This window comes from Tursiops truncatus, chromosome 1 (assembly GCF_011762595.2).
Source record: "Tursiops truncatus isolate mTurTru1 chromosome 1, mTurTru1.mat.Y, whole genome shotgun sequence".
Lineage (NCBI taxonomy): Eukaryota > Metazoa > Chordata > Mammalia > Artiodactyla > Delphinidae > Tursiops > Tursiops truncatus.
The window spans coordinates 83,364,979-83,385,819 of record NC_047034.1 but is presented as its reverse complement, the minus strand read 5'-3'; the positions used below and the strand labels follow the sequence as shown (position 1 = coordinate 83,385,819).

General features: G+C 39.5%; 1 protein-coding gene across 8 annotated transcripts in view; it reads right to left on the bottom strand.

Moving 5' to 3' along the window:
* Window positions 1-20,758, bottom strand: part of TRIM33 (tripartite motif containing 33) — a 144,106-nt gene extending 123,348 nt beyond the window's left edge. For 4 of the 8 annotated variants that reach the window (XM_033861542.2, XM_033861571.2, XM_073809337.1 and 1 more), the window contains exon 1: window positions 20,114-20,757. In XM_033861542.2, coding sequence (XP_033717433.1) covers window positions 20,114-20,639 — 526 coding nt within the window. In that variant the 5' untranslated portion in view covers window positions 20,640-20,757. Of the gene's footprint in view, window positions 1-20,113 lie in introns of all 8 variants that reach the window. The other 4 variants (XM_019919646.3, XM_019919644.3, XM_019919649.3 and 1 more) reach the window with 2 other exon arrangements.
* Between the last annotated feature and the right edge of the window lie 83 nt (window positions 20,759-20,841).

Below are 20,841 nucleotides of genomic sequence, written 5' to 3'. Positions count from 1 at the left end.
AAATAAATGAATAAATAAATAAATAAAAATAAATGAAAATTTTTAATGTTTCCATTTACATAAAACAGAAAAATGATTTTGGGTTTTTTTTTCTTTTTAACTTTTTATTTTATATTGGAGTATAGCCAATTAACAATGTTGTGATAGTTTCAGGTGCACAGCAAAGGGACTCAACCATACATATACACATATCCATTCTCCCCCAAACTCCCCTCCCATCCAGGCTGCCACATAATATTGAGCAAGTTCCCTGTGCTATACAGTAGGTCCTTTTTGGTTATCCATTTTAAACACAGCAGTGTGATTTTTATTTGTATTTACATAGGGTCAGGTCTCATTATTCACAACAGTTGTTTTATAAAGTTGCTACAAAAAGGAATTGGTGGATACTAAACCATCACTAGGAGAAACACAGGGTTAGGTTCCTGCGAGACTCTTGTCAGAACATTTAAAACAACCAATCAATACACTACCTTGTTTTATGTGTATTTCTGTTTAATATACTTTAGTTAATATATTGGGTTTGCCAAAATGTTCGTTCGGTTTTTTCCATATGATGGCTCTAGTAGTACTTAGTCGTTTTTCACTTCATTCGAAACAGTTTTGTTAGACTGTACTGTGACAGCCGTCATATCAGCATGCATTTTAAAAAAACTTATCAAAATTGGTGCATTTTGGGCTTCCATGGTGGCGCAGTGGTTGAGAGCCCGCCTGCCGATGCAGGGGACATGGGTTCATGCCCCGGTCCGGGAAGATCCCACATGCCGCGGAGCGGCTGGGCCCGTGAGCCATGGCCGCTGAGCCTGAGAGTCCGGAGCCTGTGCTCCACAACGGGAGAGGCCACAACAGTGAGAGTCCTGCGTACCGTAAAAAAAAAAAAAAATTGGTGCATTTTTGTGTAGCCATTTTAATATTGAAGATGTAAGAAAAAAGCAACATATTTGGCCTATTATGCTTTATTATTTCAAGAAAGGTAAAAACACAACTGAAATGCAAAAAAAGATTTGTGCAGTATATAGAGAAGGTGCTGTGACTGACTGAATATGTCAAAAGTGGTTTGCGAAGTTTCATGCTGGAGATTTCTCGCTGGATGATGCTCCACGGTCGGGTAGACCAGTTGAAGTTGATAGCGATCAAATCAAGACACTGAGAAACTCAACACTATACCACGCGGGAGACAGCCGACATACTCAAAATATCCAAATCAAGCGTTGAAAATCATTTGCACCAGCTTGGTTATGTTAATCGCTTTGATGTTTGGGTTCCACATAAGTTAAGCGAAAAAAACCTAAATGACTGTATTTCTGCATGCAATTCTCTACTGAAACGTAACAAAAACTTTCCATTTTTAAAACAAATTGTGATGGGCAATGAAAAGTGGATACTGCACAATAATGTGGAATGGAAGAGATCGTGAGGCAAATGAAATGAACCACCACAAACCACACCAAAGGCCGGTCTTCATCCAAAGAAGGTGATGTTGTGTATATGGTGGGATTGGAAGAGGGTCCTCTATTATGAGCTCCTTCCGGAAAACCACACGATTAATTCCAACAAGTACTGCTCCCAATTAAACCAACTGAAAGCAGCACTCGACGAAAAGCATCCGGAATTCGTCAACAGAAAACGCATAATCTACCATCAGGATGACGCAAGACTGCATGTTTCTTTGATGACCAGGCAAAAACTGTTACAGCTTGGCTGGGAAGTTCCGATTCATCTGCCATATTCACCAGACATTGCATCTTTGAACTTCCATTTATTTCAGTCTTTAAAAATTGTCTTAATGGAAAAAATTTCAATTCCCTGGAAGACTGTAAAAGGCATCTGGAACAGTTCTTTGCTCAAAAAGATTAAGAAGTTTTGGGAACACAGAATTATGAAGTTGCCTGAAAAATGGCAGAAGGTAGTGGAACAAAATGATGAATATGTTGTTTAATAAAGTTCTTGATGAAAATGAAAAATGTGCCTTTTAAAAATATATTTATTTATTTATTTGGCTGCGCCGGGTCTTAGTTGCAGCAGGTGGGCTCCTTAGTTGTGGCTCACAGGCTCCTTGGTTGTGGCATGCAAACTCTTAGTTGCAGCATGCATGTGGGATCTAGTTCCCTGACCAGGGATTGAACCCGGCCCCCTGCATTTGGAGCACGGAGTCTTAACTACTGCGCCACCAGGGAAGTCCCAAATGTGTCTTTTATTTTTAGTTTAAAACCAAAGGAACTTTTTGGCCAACCCAATATAATCTTGGTTCATTAACACTGGATTCAAGCCAAAAGTACTATAACTCCAATAATACTATAAATCTCTGAAGAAAGCTTATCTAACATGTATTTTCTCAATAAAGCACACAGTCTCCTTGCACTTAAAAACACTAGACAGGGAATTCCCTGGCAGTCCAGTGGTTAGGACTCTGTGCTTTCACCGTCAGGGCCCAGGTTCAATCCCTGGTCGGGGAACTAAGATCCCACAAGCCGGGGATGTGGAGTGCAGATAAAAAAAAAAAAAAATCCTCAAGAGCACTTCCCCTCTATGCTTGGGGGCCATTTTAAGCAGTGAAATCACCAAACAAAGAAGCACAAAAATGAGGAAAGCATGGCACAAAACAGACCACAAGAAGGACCAGAGTTTCCAGCATGAAAGCTGAAAAGAAGGCAGAATATTACCATGTTCTCCCTAAGCTTGGAACACATGCATGGAACAACTGGAATTTTTTGCCACTTTGCACGTGTCACAAATGAGAAAGTGCCACAATTATTGATTTGGAGGTTACAAATAAATTTTAGTGAGTAGATAAATGCTAAAATACAGAATTCACAAATACTGAGAATTGAGTCTATATAGTTTTTAAATCTCTGGAAGGAAAAACAAAGTTTTTTAAAGTACTTTTTTATTGTGGTAAAAATACATATACATAAAATGTGCCATTTTAACCATTTTCAGGTATCCAATTCTACAGCATTGAACTACATTCACCAAGTTATATAACCATCTAACCATCACTGCCAAACTGTCTTCCAAAGTGGCAGCAGCACCTTACATTCCCACCAGCAATATACAAGAGTTCTAATTTCTCCATATCCTTGCCAACACTTTGATTTCTTTATTAGACACACCCTAGTAGATGTGAAGTGGTATCTCATGATTTTGATTTACATCTCTAAAGACTAATGATCTTGAGCATCTTTTCATGTGTTTATTGGCCACATGTCTTCTTTGGAGAATTGTCTATTCAGATCTTTTGCTCATTATTTAATTGAATTTTGTCTAAATTATGTTGTAAGCATTCTTTATATATTCCAGGTACTAGATTCTTATCTGAGTCTCCTATTCTTGTAGGTTGTTTTTTCATCTTCTTGATAATGTCCTTTGATGTACAAAATTTTAATTTTGATTAAGTCCAGTTTATCAACTTTTTCTTTTGTTGCTCATGGTTTTGGTGTTATATTAAAAATCCACTACCAAATCCAAAGTCATGAAAATTTATCTCTATGTTTTCTTTTGAGAGTTTTATGCATTTAGCTTTTATATTTAGGTTGTTGATCCATTTTGAGTTCATTTTTTTTAATATGGTGGGAGGCAGGGGTCCAACTTTATTCTTTTGCATGTGGAAAATCCAGTTGTTCCAACATCATTTGTTGAAGAAACTATTCTTTCCCCCACTAAATGGATTTGGCACTCCTGTCAAAAATCATCTGGATGTACTGGGAGGACAAATAGATTATTAACACATGTTATATATTGGGGGAGATAGGAACTGGATGAGGACAAGGAGTGGAAAGAAGGCTTCTCACTATTTAGCTCTGTATACTTTTTAAACGTTTGAGCCATGTGAAAGTACTACTTATTCAAAAGCTAAAATAAATTGAAGTTTTAAAACTACAATAGGCAAGCCACAGAATAAGATGTATATCTGACAAAGGACTCATGCTTGGAATATATAAAGAATTCCACAAAAGCATCTGGGAAAAGGCAGACAACCCATAGGAAAAAAAGTATGGGCACAACTTGAACAAGCATATCACAATAAAAGATATCCAAAGGCCGATAAACATAAAAAAGTGTGCTCGATTTTACAGTTTACCAGGGAAGTGCAAATTAAACTGCAATGCTATCCTACTACACTGCACGCCCATCAGAACAGCTAAAATGTCAAAGACAGATAATGTTATGTCTTAGTAAGAATATAAAGCAATTAATCTCAAACACTACTGGCAGAAGTGTAAATTGATATAACCACTTAAGAAAACTGGCAATATCTAGTAAAGCTGAACTCATGTGCAACTTATGACTCGGCAAGTCCACGCTAAGATACGTAATCAACAGAATGTGTGCATATGTTCCCCCAAAAGACATGTTAAATGAACACATTCATAATAGTAAAAAACTATAAACTCAAATGATCACCAACATTTGAGTGGATGAATAAATTTTAGTATATTTATACAATGAATGCTGTGAAGGCAATGAACAAACTACCATCATAAGCAATGTGAATAATCTCACAATGTTGAGCAAAAGCAGTCAGTCACAAACTAGTACATACTGTTTAGTTCTAGTTAAATAAAATTTTAACACAAGCATATTAACCCATGGTGTTAGAAGTTAGGTTCATAGGTAGTAACAGGAAGGGGACACAAAGAGTACAGGCTTATAGGGTGCTAATAACGTACTTTCTCATTCTGGTTGCTAGACTTACAAATGAGTTTATGCATATTTACTGAACTATATGCTTTTGATTTTTATACTTCCATTTATGTATATTTCAATAGCATGTTTACTTTAAAAACTGCACACATCATTAAAAATAAACCAATATCTTAGTCTCCCATCACAAAACTACTCTGTACGAGCAAATCTGTTTACTACCTTGACCATGCTCTCTACTGAAAAGGCAAAGTTTTCATACAACTTTTCTTTGGCATGAGATTGTCTTTTCCCAAGCTTCTGCAAGGATTAAGCAAGTTGTGTCATGTTTTATGTCATGTTAAACGACACACTGGACTCAACAGTTAGATCAAACAGACATCAAATGTGCCACTGTGACAAAAATTAATTTCACACTGTTCAGAATCTGGCAGTACACCTGTGAGGTGCTCAAGTGTAACATGCTGCTATGACACATCAACTGAGAACCATTCACCTAATTCCATTTTGAACATGTAAAAACTTGAGTGTTTTTAGAAGTGGGAAGAACAGGTAGGTAAATTACAGAAGTATATTATAATATGGGTTTGGTACAGAATTAGTAAAATTTTGAAGGCACCTATACCATCAGTTAAACAGACTTTTGTGAACTTGCTAATCACCATTTTTCAGCATTTCAATCACTTTACCAAATTTGACTAGACAATTCTCTTACCTTCTTCCCTTACTAGTAAAAATACTAGTCATTCTAATGATGTTTAATTCTTTTTATTCATTTATTTATTTTTGAGGCAAGAAATACGACTTTATTTGGGAAGCCAGCAGACCGAGAAGATGGCAGACTAGTGTCTCTGAACAACCATCTTCTAATGATGCTTAATTCTTATTAAAATATTACAATATCACTTACTGAAACACTCTAAAGGAAAAAGTTTACATAAATAGTTAAGCTTTTAAAACTATGACTTCTAACTAATTATAAATTAATTATATTCAACTCAGATAAAAGTAACTAATCAGATCCAAATAAGGGCAAAGGTAGAAAACTGGCAGTCTGGTATCATCTGATCAGGAAGGAGTATTTTTAAAGTTTAAATTTTACTCCTTTTACGTAAGGCAAGCTTTGATACTCCCGTAAGCCTTACTACTAGGTGCCCCTGAAGGCATTTATCTGAGGCTGGTCTACTCTCTCCACATGGGAGAGCCACATTTAGGTAAAATTTTACCTCTCTGCCTCAGTTCATTTGTTTAAAAAACAAAAGAGAATAATATTACCTGAGAAAAATTTTATAAGCAAATTAAAAAAACGTAAAAAAATTTAAACTGAAGCTGATATTATTCTACAGGTAAGGAACATGAAGTCTAGTCAGATTCAAATAAACCTACTCTTATCTAATTCTCTCCTGCCATTACTAATTCAGATACCCCACCTTGAAACCATACAACAAAGTAGGGAATGGAAAACAGAGAAAGAAAATTGGATCAAAGTTAAAACAGCCTGGATTACAGCCAAAAGCCTAAGAGCCAAAATCAGTCACATTGTATGCACATGAGAAGGGAGACCATCACCTGCCAACCAACATTAAGAGCGAAAGCTGTGAATTTCAGCCATGACAAATGCTACTTCTGAACCATATTTCAAAGTAAAAAACCGTGGTTTCATTTTTTTATTTTTAAGAAATTCTGCCACGATGAAATATTTCATTCTAAATTTTCTAATTTCTCTGTCCACTGCTTTCCTGTGAATTGGGAATATCATGTCCCATACTTAGTCTGGTATTGCCCACACATGTTATACTTTTTTAGCAAAGCTATATGGTAAAAGTGCGTAATAAACACTTTGCCATTAAAGGAAAATAACCCACATTCCACTGTGTCTTAAAAGTGTAACATCTGAAATCCACATTTCTCTTTTCTTGTTTGAAAAGGTAAGTATGCACTGGTAACAAATATTTTTGTAAATGTCATGCTATACTTATACATATGCCTATCAAGTTATAACTATTTCATTGCAATTTGTAGTGCACCAAAAGTCATTACAAAGCAATAAATATCACATACAGTCTTTGTCACAACTACTCATTTTGCCACTGTAGCATGAAAGCAGTCATACACAATACATAAACAAACGGGCTTAAATGTGTCCCAAAAATTTAACATGAAAACAAATCTGAATTTCATAAAATTTTCACATCACAAAGTATTCTTCTTTTGATTTTTGTTCAATGATTTAAAAATGTAAAAATCATTCCTAGCCCACGAGTCATATAAAACCAGGCAGCAGGAAGGTGGTGTAAAACACAAAAGACCCCGAATAGCCAAAGCAATCTTGAGAATGAAAAATGGAGCCGGAGGAATCAGGCTCCCTGACTTCAGACTATACTACAAAGCTACAGTAATCAAGACAGTATGGTACTGGCACAAAAACAGAAATATAGATCAATGGAACAGGATAGAAAGCCCAGAGATAAACCCACGCACATATGGTCACCTTATCTTTGATAAAGGAGACAAGAGTATACAATTGCGAAAAGACAATCTCTTCAATGGGTGGTGCTGGGAAAACTGGACAGCTACATATAAAGGAATGAAATTAGAACACTACCTAACACCAGACATAAAAATACTGAAAATGGATTAATGACCTAAATGTAAGATTATAAAACTATAAAACTTAGAGGAAAACATAGGCAGAACACTCTATGACATAAATCACAGCAAAATCCTTTTTGACCCACCTCCTAGAGAAATGGAAATAAAAACAAAAATAAACAAATCGGACCTAATGAAACGTAAAAGGTTTTGCACAGCAAAGGAAACCGTAAAAACAGACGAAAAGGCAACCCTCAGAATGGGAGAAAATATTTGCAAACGAAGCAACTGAGAAAGGATTAATCTCCAAAATATACAAGCACCTCATGCAGCTCAATATCAAAAAAAACAAACAACCCAATCCAAAAATGGGCAGAACTAAATAGCCATTTCTCCAAAGATATACAGATTGCCAACAAACATAAAAAGATGCTCAACATCACTAATCATTAGAGAAATGCAAATCAAAACTACAGTGAGGTATCACCTCACACCGGTCAGAATGGCCATCATCAAAAACTCTACAAACAATAAATGCTGGAGAGGGTGTGGAGAAAAAGGAACCCTCTTTTACTGTTGGTGGGAATGTAAACTGATATAGCCACGATGGAGAACAGTATGGAGGTTCCTTAAAAAACCAAAAATAAGGGCTTCCCTGGTGGCTTAGCAGTTAAGAATCCGCCTGCCAATGCAGGGGACACGGTTTCAAGCCCTGGTCTGGGAAGATCCCACATGCCACGGAGCAACTAAGCCCATGTGCCACAACCACTGAGTCTGCGGTCTAGAGCCTATGAGCCTCAACTACCGAAGCCCACAAGCCTAGAGCCTGTGTTCCTCAACGAGAAGCCACCACAATGAGAAGCCCATGCACCTCAAAGAAGAGTAGCCCCCGCTGCTGCAACTAGAGAAAGCCCGCACGCAGCAACAAAGACCCAACTCAGCCATAAATAAATAAATAAATAAATAAATTTTTTTAGAAAGTAAAAATAGAACTACCATTATGACCCAACAATCCCACTACTGGGCATACACCGTGAGAAAACCATAATTCAAAAAGAATCATGTAGGGCTTCCCTGGTGGCGCAGTGGTTGAGAATCTGCCTGCCAATGCAGAGGACACGGGTTCGAGCCCTGGTCTGGGAAGATCCCACATGCCGCGGAGCAACCACTGAGCCTGCGCATCTGGAGCCTGTGCTCCGCAACAAGAGAGGCCGTGACAGTGACAGGCCCACACACTGCAATGAAGAGTGGCCCCCGCTCGCTGCAACTAGAGAAAGCCCTCGCACTGAAACAAAGACCCAACATGGTCAAAAATAAAAAATTTTTAAAAAAGTCGTGTACCACAATGTTCACTGCAGCACTATTTACAATAGCCAGGACACGGAAGCAACTTAAGTGTCCTTCGACAGTGGTATAGATAAAAAAGATGTGACACATATATACAATGGAATATTACTCAGCCCTAAAAAGAAACGAAATTGAGTTATCTGTAGTGAGGTGTATGGGCCTAGAGTCTGTCACACAGAAAGAAGTATGACAAAGAGCAAAACAAATAGAGTATCCTAACACATATACATGGAATCTAAAAAAAATGGTTCTGATGAACTAGGGGCAGGACAGGAATAAACATGCAGATGCAGATGCAGAGAATAGACTTGAGGCCACAGGGAGGGGGAAGGGTAAAGCTGGGACGAAGTGAGAGAGTAACGCTGACATACCTACACTACCAAATGTAAAACAGATAGCTAGTGGGAAGCAGCAGCATCACACAGGGAGATCAGCTAGGTGCTTTGTGACCACCTAGAGGGGTGGGATAGGGAGGGTGGGAGGGAGACGCATGGTGGGGGGATATGGGGATATACGTATGCATATAACTGATTCACAACAACAACAACCAGGCAGCAGGCTAGATTTGGCCCATGGGCAGTATTTTGCCAACCCCTGATCTAAAGTAAGGTCCAACAATTAACAAGCACAGAACTTCCAATTAGAATTTTATTGCCTCACTCAAATAGGAAAAGAACCAAAGATTATCCACTGTTTAAGGAAGCCTTTGAGACAAGAAGAGATAAGGATAAAAAGAAAAAAACAAAGTTAGAAAATAAAGTCAAGGACTTCCCTAGTGGCACAGTGGTTAAGACTCCGTGCTCCCAATGCAGGAGGCCTGGGTTCGATCCCTGGTCAGGGAACTAGATCCCACATGCATGCTGCAACTAAGAGTTCACATGCTGCAACTAAGACTCAACACAACCAAATAAATAAACCAATATTTTTTTTAAAAAAAAGAGAAAGGGAAGAAAGAAAATAAAGTCAAGGTGATCTTTCAGAATGTCAGTTGAATAAGAAAGTAAAGAGAAGGGGAATTCCCTGTTGGTCCAGTGGTTAAGACTTGGCACTTTCACTGCCGAGGGCCCCGGTTCCATCCCTGGTCAGGGAACTAAGATTCCACAAGCAGCGCGGTGAGGCCAGAAAAAAAAAAAGAAAGAAAACAAAGAGAAGGAAAGCATAAGAGAAAACGTAGGAGAGAGTATGAACCCAGTAGCTCCAACATTCAAATAGAAACAGTTCCAAAAAGAGTGAGAGAAAGGGGGGCCTGAAGGGGAAGGGCATGAAGAGAGAGGGTCCTTATGAAAAAAATTTTTAAGTTTAAACTTTTTCTTACTATAAATGAAGAGTAGAAGACTAACAGGAAAAGCACAGTGAACTTTTAAAAACGATAAAGGAAAAAAAATAGAAACAATCACTATATTCCAGAAAAGGATGAAGAAATATTAAAAGTTTCCAAGAAGAGGTAAATAAAACCCAATTGGGGTTGTACAAGGGAGCAAAATCAGACTAGCATGAGCAACACTGACTACTTTAAAACAAGGGAGGAGATACCTTCAAAGTTCTGAAGAAAAACAAATTTGAACCTGGAATTCCATATCCAGTCAAACTACCATTTAAATAGAAGAATAAAATAAAGAACTTCAAAAATGCAAAGGCTCCGAAATTTTACTCTTAACGATTCTTTCTTAGTATGTACAAACAAGGGAGTAAACAAAGAATGGGGAAGCCTGTGTAAAATAATTAGAAGCAAGACTCTCCTCATAAGGCAGGCTTGAAAGATTACACCCTCAGTTAGAAGGGTGCATAAGCAAATAATAATAGTAAAACTTAAAAAATAAATAAATCAGACAATTAGCATAGAAAAAAAAAAACTGTCACTCCCTGGTTTCAGAGTGAGGGAAAAAATTTTCTCCTGAGAAGTTTCAAATACAGGTTAGCCTATAAGGTAAACTCTAAATCAACATCTGCCAGTTCTAAGAAACATCAAACTAAAAATTAACATCAGTGACTTTTCACTGGTGGTACCTGACAGAAGCAAGGACAAAATACTCTTTGGAGGCTTGTTTCCAAAAATCAGGTCTGGCAGGGTTCATAGTTAAAGCCCTAGTAAACACACTCAAACTCCAAAACTATAAAACACTGGAGAACACCATCTACAATAATCAGGAATAGGCAGAAGCAAGTAATAGTAAAATAGGACCTCGAGAACTTTAGATAATGGAATTATCAAATATAAATATGAAATAAGTACACTTCAGATATTTAAAAAAGTAAAATGAAAAACAAGAAAACAAAGCAAACACAGCTAAATGTAATTTAAGGGAAGCCATTTATAGTAAAAACAAAGTATAAAATATATCAGAATAACTCATAAAAGACGTACAAGACTTTTCTAGGAAAAAAGCTATATAATATTCAAAAATAAAAGATTTAAGCAAATGGAAAGGCATGCAATGTTTCTGAACAGGCAGATACCATATTGTAAAGATAGCATTTTCTCCCAAATTAATCTATATATTCAAAGCAATTCCAACAAAAATGCTGACAAGTTTTTAAAATGAACTTTCACAACATGATTCTAATATGTTTAAGAGCTAAAAGCCAAGATCAGTCAAGATAATCTTTAAGATGAACAAGGTATATGTGGAGGGGGATGAAATTACCTTAACGAATAACAAAGTTTACTATAGCTTTATAATAAGCAATAAAGGCAGAAAAATGGGGGGAAAACTGATTTTTAAAAAACCTCTCATATATCAAAAGACAGCTCTCTAAAGAGTAAAGGGAAAAGTCAAGTGTATTAGTTTATTGCTGTGTAACAAATTACCCCAAAACTTAATGGGGTAAAACAATAATTCCTTATCTTTCAGTTTCTTTGAGTCAGGAATCTGGGAGTGATATGGCAAGTGGTTCTCTCTGAGCCTCTAATGAGGCTGCAGTCAGATGTCAGCCAGGACTGCAGTCATCTGAAAGCCTGACCATGCTGGAATATCCACCTCCAAAGTGGCTCATTCCCATGGCTGGGAAGTTGGTGCTGGATGTTAACAGACCCCAGTTCTTTACAGAACTGCAAGAGTGATAGTTGTTTTCGCCTAGAACAAGGAATCCAAAGAGTAAGGAAAAAGCTGTATACCTTTAATGAAGCCTCAGAAGTCACTGTTAATTCTGCTATACTCTCTTGGTCACCCAAACAAGCCCTGAGTCACTGTGAGAAGAGACTAAAGAAGGGTGTGAATACCAGAAGAGAAGAACACTGTGGCCACCTCAGAGGCTGGTTACCACACTAAGCCATAGTAGGCTAAGAACAAATCTTCAGTTTACATAACCAACAAAGGATCAGTATGTAGAACTTACCAAGAATTCCTGTAAATCAAAACAAAAAAACGTTAGCAAACTAAAAAAAATAGAAGACATGTGGACAAGTAACTCACAGAAGCAACAACACAAATCGCACGTAACAAGCATTCAAAAAGTATTTTTCCCTAGAACCACGTAATTCATGCTATTTACGTATCATAAAGGCAAAGAATTTAAATATTTTTCTAAAAATGATGCATTTATGTTCATTCATCCTTGTTTTTTCCCACTTTCCCTTGAGACCAATGTCCATTCTGGAAGCTGGCTAAGGATGAAGGTACAATTTGTGGCCACAGAGGAGACACAGATTAATGTATCCAACACCATGATCCCAACCTCAGAACTTGTCCTCTGGAAAATAAAATGATAGAACTCAGTCAACCAGTAATAAATATGAAAAAAAAATCAGCAGATTTACAGCACGCTATTTACAAAAGGTCAATTTTAGTTATTAAGTACTTTTTTCCGCTTTACATTTACATTTGGGGCAAGCTCTTTATGAACTGTGATGGGTACCCCAAAATGAAGGACTATAAATGCACGAATCTGCCACCTTCTACTATTCCATGGTCTGACACTCTTCCTAATGACTTTACATTATCACTTGGTTATAGCCCCTTTAAAGAAGCAGGTCTCTGGGCTTCCCTGGTGGCGCAGTGGTTGAGAGTCCACCTGCCAATGCAGGGGACAGGGGTTCATGCCCCAGTCCGGGAAGATCCCACATGCCGCGGAGCGGCTGGGCCCGTGAGCCATGGCTGCTGAGCCTGCGCGTCCAGAGCCTGTGCTCTGCAACAGGAGAGGCCACACCAGTGAGAGGCCCGCGTACCGCAGAAGCAGGTCTCAAACTTTTTGGTCTCAGAATCCCTCTTACATTCTTAATCATCAAGGACCTAAAAAGCATTTGTTCGGATGGGTTTTATCCATCCATGTGTACAGTATTAGAAATAAAAACTGAAGATTTTAAAATATTTAAAATTGTAATAAATAATTAATAGCAAATTAATAATGTTTCATTAAAATTAAATATTTTATTAATTCATTTAAAAATAAACACATTAAATAATAATAAAAATAAACACATTGCATGTTTAAATAACATTTTTAACAGAAATAACTAATTTCCAAAACCAAAAAAATTTTTTAGTAAAACGTGGCACAGATTTCACTTTTAAATCTCTTTAATGTTTAGTTTAATAGAAGATGTCTGTATATACGCTTTTGCATTTAATCTGTTGCGAGAGATTGTTTTGTTTGAAGACTATAAAGAAAACTTGGCCTCATATAACCATGTACTTAAGAAAAGGGAAGAGTATTTTAACAGTCTTTTCAGACAATCTGTGGATATTCTTCTTTGATACATTCAAAAAATTTAAAGTGTTTTTATTTATTTCTTAAACATCAGTTGCAATGTGAAATTTCAAACTATAGTGATGAACTTTTACTACGCCCTTACATGAAAATCTATTGGTCTATTTTGCACTTTGAATCTTTTTCCTATGCCTGATTTTGTAACATGATGCACTGGTCATTTGGCAAATACTGGTTCACTATGTAGATCTTCCAAATGTTGACATTTCATTGCACAATATCAAAAAAAAAAGTGTTAATATCACTACCAATCTCATCAGAAAAGCCTTTAAATATTGAGAAGCTGTCAAGCTCATGGTGGCATATACAAGTTTCCCAAAAATCCTAATTTTCATTTAAAAGCTCAATTTTTATCACTGGCAACATATAACAACATCAGTTGTTTCTCTTGAAGTGACAAGGCTCAATTCATTCATTTTAAAGAAAATATCTGCCAAATATCCATTCTTGAAAACCACAGTTTGTTACTCATTCTTTCAAGTAAAAATTATTTTCCAAGAAAAAAAGCAGCTAATTCAACTTGGAATTCAAACAACTGCACAAGTACTTTTCTTATTGCACTTCAGTCTGCAGCAGAAGCACCTTATGCATTACCCCATTTCATCGCACAGAATATTAAGGATAAAGATTTTTAAAATAGGGACGTCCCTGGTGGTCCAGTGGGTAAGACTCCATTCCCAATGCGTGGGGCCCAGGTTCAATCCCTGGTCGGGGAACTAGATCCCGCACGCCACAACTAAGAAGTCCGCACGCCACAACTAAGACCCGGTGCAGCCAAAATAAAATAAATATTAAAAAAAATATATTTTAAAAACAAGTTTCATTGCTTCATCAAGGACATAAAAGTAAAACTAACATAATTTTTGTTGGTGGCGGTGGTTTTACTCTAAGTATGTGATGGTAAAGTTACAATAACTTTTAGAGTGCTTTGGAGGCACTATCTTAATTCCTGCTAAGGTGCCAAGCAGTCTTACCCATCATTGCTTTTTTATTATTTATACAAATGTCAGAACAGTGAATAAGGCAAATAATGAATCAGTGTTATAATGAAAACAGTTTCAACTCTGCCAACACCTGAAAGGGTATCAGAGACAATCCCCCTATCCCCTAACTCAGAGTTTCATGGACCAACTTTGAGAATCTACTTTAAGGTACTATTCTCATTTAGTGTCTGCTAAGAGGAGTATATATAAGGAAATGGAAAGTAGTTAGATTCCCCTAACTGAAATTTTTGGTGTACAGATATTAAACCTTGTAAAAACTTAGGATTTAGAACATTAGTTTACAAGTTTTTACACTGTAAGTTTTAGGCAGCTGAAGAGAGGTTTGGAATACAAATTACTTTGTCTGGTGTGCTGTACTTCATTAGATGTCAGAAAAACCTAGAAAAACACCAACAATTTGCCTTCCTGCCTCTTCTTTTCTGCTTACTGTGAGATAGAGGTAATCACAAAGGCAACAGCAGTACAATTTATTGGGGGCTTACCAGGCACCAGGCACTCTATGAAGCAATTTACAATGTATTAACTCATTTAATCCGCACAATTAACACTATGAAATAGGTATTATTATTATTACTCTCAATTTATGGATGTTAAGTAACATATCCACAGTCATTCTAGTAGTAAATAAAGGAGCTCAAAAATGAATGCAGGCAGTCTGACTCCTGAATTGTGTGCATTTCACCAACCACAATGCCGTAAGATATTAAAAAGTGTTTTTCTTTGATACGTCTTTAATGACTGATTGCTGATGACTATGTTATCATTCAAAAACTCAAACATGTTTATGTCAAACAGAGCATTAGAGAAAGTAGGACCTAAAAAAATCCCGAAACAGATAAGCCACACCCAGAACTAGCAAACTGCTAAATATTACATGTACTCCTGGGACAAGAACTTCCGAGAGCTCAAACAGAAGATTGCCCTGAGTGGCTCACCATGCTCAGTGATAAAACAGGACCACTGTGAGGAGGTGCTCTTCACACTATACCCAGAGTTATTCCCTCCCACTTACCACATGACTGTTGCCATCTCAGACTTTTCACAAAAAGTTGAAGATTCATAAACAGAATCATTTTTCCATGTTGATTATTCCCCACAAAAGATGAGAATATTAAACTTATGTAGATATAAAAAGTTAGCATAAAAGACAATAACAGAATCACACAGAATTTTACTGGATAGGAACTCAACTTCATATTGCAAACCTGGAGAGGCTGTCTAGGTGACTTGCCCAAGGCTACACAGCATATTAACAGCAGAACCCAATGCAAGTTATTCCCAATCCAGATAATCATCCACATCACCATGCTGTCTATGCCTTACTACAAAAGTCTCACCTCCTTCAAGAGTTCATTTGAGAGGTTGTTCAGATGCATCAATACATATTTGTATTTTTACTGATACATTATAGATTGTACATACCCACTACTGATAGCTATTCTGACTGAACCTGAAATAAACCTTAAAAAATAAAAGTCACAAAAGCACTTTAAAAAGCTCACAATTGAGATTCAACAAATATTAACTAAATTATCTATTTTGATTTTCCTTTTCCAAATATTCCAACAGCACATAAATCAGTCTTTCTCCTCAAAATATTTAAATCCATGTCTCTCAAAGTGTGGCAGGTTCCAGAATCAGAATCACATGATACTTGTTAAAAATTCAAATCCTAGTGTCATCCCCAAGTCAATTGAAACAGTCTCTGAAACTCCCAAAATGGTATTTTAAAAAGCTCTCCAGATGATTCTTATTCATCCAAAAGTTATTTATTGAACATTCACTCTACAATATTCTAGTGGGAAACAAGGAACAAATGAGTAAACAAAAACAAGTAAACATTCTGGACTTTAGCTGTCCTATGAAGAAATAAAGATAATATGTCAAAGAGTGACCTGGAGGACTACAATTGTCCCTCAGCAATCTCAGGGGATTGGTTCCAAAACCCCCATCAGATACAGAGAGCCAACTGTACCTTAAAAGGAGCAGCCAGACACAGAATTTTCAGGGCAGTGAAAATACTATGTATAATATTATAATGATGAAAACATGTCATTATACATTTGTTCAAACCCTTAGATTGTGCAACACTAATAGTGAACCCTAACATAAACTGTGGACTCTGGGTGATTATGATGTAGGGCCATCAACTCTAAAAAATGTACCACACTAGTGAGGGATGTTGATAATGGGAGAAGCTATGTAGGTCTGGGGAGAAGGGATATATGGGAAATCTCCATATCTTCCATTTAATTTTGCTGTAAATCTAAACTGCTCTTTAAAAATAAAGCCCTTAAAAAAAAAAAAAAAACAGTGATCAAGAGAAGGTCTTTCTGCAGAGGCAACATTTGAAGTGAGGAGCCCTTCACTTAAGAACAGTGGTTCTCTTGGGGTTTCCCTGGTGGCGCAGTGGTTAAGAATCTGCCTGCCAATGCAGGGGACATGGGTTTGAGCCCTGGTCCGGGAAGGTCCCACATGCCACAGAGCAACTAAGCCCCTGTGACACAACTACTGAGTCTGCACTCTAGAGCCCACATGCCAGAACTGAGCCCATGTGCCGCAACTACTGAAGCCCGCATGCCTAGAGCCCGTCCTCTGCAACAAGAGAAGCCACCGTAATGAGAAGCCCGTGCACCGCAACGAAGAGTAGCCCCCGCTCGTCGCCACTAGAGAAAGACCGCACGCAGCCACGAAGACACAACACAGCCATAAATACATAAATAAATAAATAAATTTTATATATATAAAAAAAAGAATAGTGGTTCTCAAACTTAGTGTGCATCAAAATCACCTGGAGGACTTACTAAAAATGATTTCTGGTTTGAAGGTCGGGAGTGGGGCCCAAGAATTTGCATTCCTAACAAGATTGCAAATGATGCTGACGCTGCTAGTCCAGAAACCACACTTGGAGAATCATCGATCTGAAGGGAACAGCTAAAAGGTTTGAATAACTCTGGTGTGTTAGAGAAACAGAAAAAAAGTCCATTAGAAGGGAGGGTAATGTCATTGTTTCGGGACCACTTAAGATGGTGAACTAAACTACCAACCATGGATACCCAGACCAGAAATGGAATCACAGGTTGTTCAATAACACCTTACATTTGCAAAGCATTTCACAGTTTATAAAAGCATTTTCACTTTCATTATTTAATATGATTTAGTGAGATATAAGTGAAGGACTATTAGCTACATGTAGAGATAAAGAAGCTGAAGGACAGAAACATAAACCTGAGGGAACCAGAAAACAATTAAGGGGCAGAACTATGTCCCCTGACTCCAAATCCAGTGTTACTTCCAGAACAGCATGTTCCATTTTTTTAAACAGCAAAGCAAAGGATACATACAGGAGTTGATACTAAGTTACTTTCTAGACTCCCTGCCTAAAAACATGATGGCTTCCAGACTTAATTTGTTTTAGATACCAGTTAGAAAGCAACACTGCCTTAAGATTGACTGTATTTAGTCCCATCTACTTATTTCTCCTAGTTCAAAAACAAAAGATGGAGAAATGAAGAGGGAATTTACACACTATTATTCTCTCTCCTGCATAAGTAACACAGAGCTAATTTCATAACCTCAGTCCCTCAGCCACATCAATCAAACACAATTTTCATCTTGTGTTTACTCTAAATCTCTCACCTAATCCAGGTTCCCACAAGAACACTGAATCCTACATGTCTTACTACACTCAGTGAGGCCATGAGCAGTTAGTTATACACCCATTATCCACCCTCTACATACCCATTATGATTTAGAATCTTCTCCATCAATCAAACCGTTACTCTTAACATTCTTACCTGCAGATCTCAATAATACTTCAAACCCAAAACTGAAATAACTATATCCTCCCTCCACCCCACACACACCTGCTTCTGTGCCTGAATTCTTTTATTTGCGTTAATGACACTGCCACCCACCAAACAAGAAACCTGGAACTTGGCCTAGACATGTGTGTCTCTCTCACTCGTCTCAATTGGCCTCTCATATCCATTCCCACAGCTACTTACGATTAGTTACCACTAATAATAAACTAGCTGCCATTTCACTAATAACTAGCATGTACTAGTCACTTAACACACTTCATTCTATCAATAACTGTATGAGGTAGGTAATTTTGTCCTTGTAAAATTAATCTGTCCAAGTAGCAAGTAGCAAGTGACAAAGTAGGCATCCAAACTCAAATGTTTCTCCCAAAGTCCATACCTTTCCCCCATACCAAAACACTTCCTTCTTTAACACCTTATATCAGTCCTTTACTACCTACTCCAAATGCTAACTTCTCCCCTAGATTACTGCCAGGATTCTCCTAACTGGCCCTGCCTTGGATCTTTTCTTCCCTTACCCTTCAATGTGCCCCCAAGTGATCTTTCTAGATCATAAATGTGATCCTTTTACCTTCCTGATACAAAAATCTGTTAGGGACTCCCTTTAATCTATCTACACTGTACAGGATACATTCTACAGGATGAATCCCAAACCCTTTAGTACAAGTCCACAATCCCTTCCGTACCTTAAGTTCCAAAATTCAAAAGCTTTGAAATTTTAAAGTTCTTTCACAATTCTGCAACAAAACCCACTCTGAATTGCAGGAGGTTATTGGTCTATCCCATTAGAATGATATTCACATACTTCGCTGCAGAAACATTAATATTTGATAATGAGTTGTTAACCCAGACCCCGCAGTAGTGTTAGAGACCTTACCAGGAAAAAATAAAATGTCCAACCTATTCTGATGTCTAAAACACACCTGGTCTCAAGGGTTTCAGATAAGGCACTGCAGACCCCCTACCTATTCAGCCCATCAAACCAACCTAATTTCCACCAATCACCTTACACATCGCTTAGCTCCAGGGATGTGTAAGGTGCCCTGTGCCCTGAAAACTCTCCAACCCAGGGAGCTACTCACCCTTCAAGAAACCTACTCAAGAGTTTCCTTTTCAGTGAAGTTTCCTTGACCTTCTATTGATTGTGCCACAACCACTGTACCAAGGACCCACCTCCACTGCTGTACCTTATATGTTTGTTTCCCCTATGTTGGACTGTGAATGAGCTCCTCATTGAGTATTTTATCCAATTCTAGCATAGTATCCGAAACACTAAGTGTTCATTAATGTACAAGGAACTGAAATTCATGCCCAGCTCTCCCTAACCCCCAATTCCCTTCAAAGTTCATTTCTCCTTCACCCCTAAACCTTAAGATTTTTCCCTATCCATGCAGGCCCCTCACAGCTATTTTGCTTCCAGAGTTCCTCCTTCTCAATGTCATCCTAAAATTACTCTCTACTAGACGGCTTCTCGTAGCCCCAAATTCTCTAATGCCCTTTAACCTCCCTAGTCGTTCTTTCCCCTAGCTTTGAACAGATCAAATCCTCTCCCTCTAAGGCAATTCATCCTTACTGCCCTTGTCTCTGAACTACTACACCTCAACACCTCTCGCGCCTAGGCCTTTCCTCCAAAATGCTTCTCACAAGCGGATTCCCAGACCCCCTCTTCTCTCACAGTCCGTTCCACCGGCTCCCGAACCTGCGCTCGACCAGAGTCCACCCCTTCCCGGCCCGTATCCGCACATCGCGAACCTCCCCTGCAGCCGGTGTCCCCTCCCCCAGCCTCTCGCAGCCGGCACCCCTCCCTTCACCCTCCCCGTATCTCTGGAGATCCAGCTTCTCGGGAAACTGTCCCAGGAGCCGTGTCTTTCACCTCAGACCCCTTAGGATTACGCCGGTCCGAGCAGCCCCGGGCCCGAACACCTCCGTCCCCAGATCCTCCTCGGCACCGCAAATCCCCTTCGGCCCAGACCTCGGGCCGGGCCTCCCGCTCACCTTGCTGGATGTCGCCGTTGCTGCCCCCCGGGATGGGCACGTTGAGTTGGCGCTCGGGCTCCGGCAGACAGCGCAGGCAGAAAGAGTGAAGACAGGGCAGCAGCTTGGGCTCCGCCTCACGCCGGCTCTGCAGGCTCTGCTGACACACGGCGCAGGTGTCCAGGAGCGAGGCTGGCGGACCAGGAGGCGGCCCCGCCGAGGGACCCGGAGCAGGAGCCGAAGCCGGAGCTGGGGCCGGCGTCGATACCGCCCCCCCGGGAATTCCAGGGCCCACTGAGGCTGCAGGGGCTGAGGCAGCCGGGGCCGAGCCCGAGGAGGCCGCGGCCACCCCCCCGTCGTCGGGCCCGGCCGCGCCGCTCTCCGCGCCGGCCCTGCCGCCTTCCTCCTCCTCCTCCTCCACCAACACCGCGGCGAGAGGCGGCTCCGCCTCCTGCGCCGCGGGCCCGGCGGCCCCGGCAGTTACCGGCGCGCTGCTGCTGCCCCCGCCGCCGCTCTCCGCCTCGCCACCGCCTTTGTTTTCCGCCATGTTTTCCTCTTTGAACCCGCCGGACCGCCCCGCGCCGCCCGCCGCCGCCGCAGCCGCCGCCGCCCCCAGCCCCAGCCGCAGCCGCAACGAGAGCGGCCGCCGAGAGCGAGCAGGCAAGCGAACGAAGGAACGAGAACGCGCGCGCACGCGGCGCCCCCACCCTCGCGTCGCGCTGTTGCAAGAGGGCGGGCGCGGCGCGCGC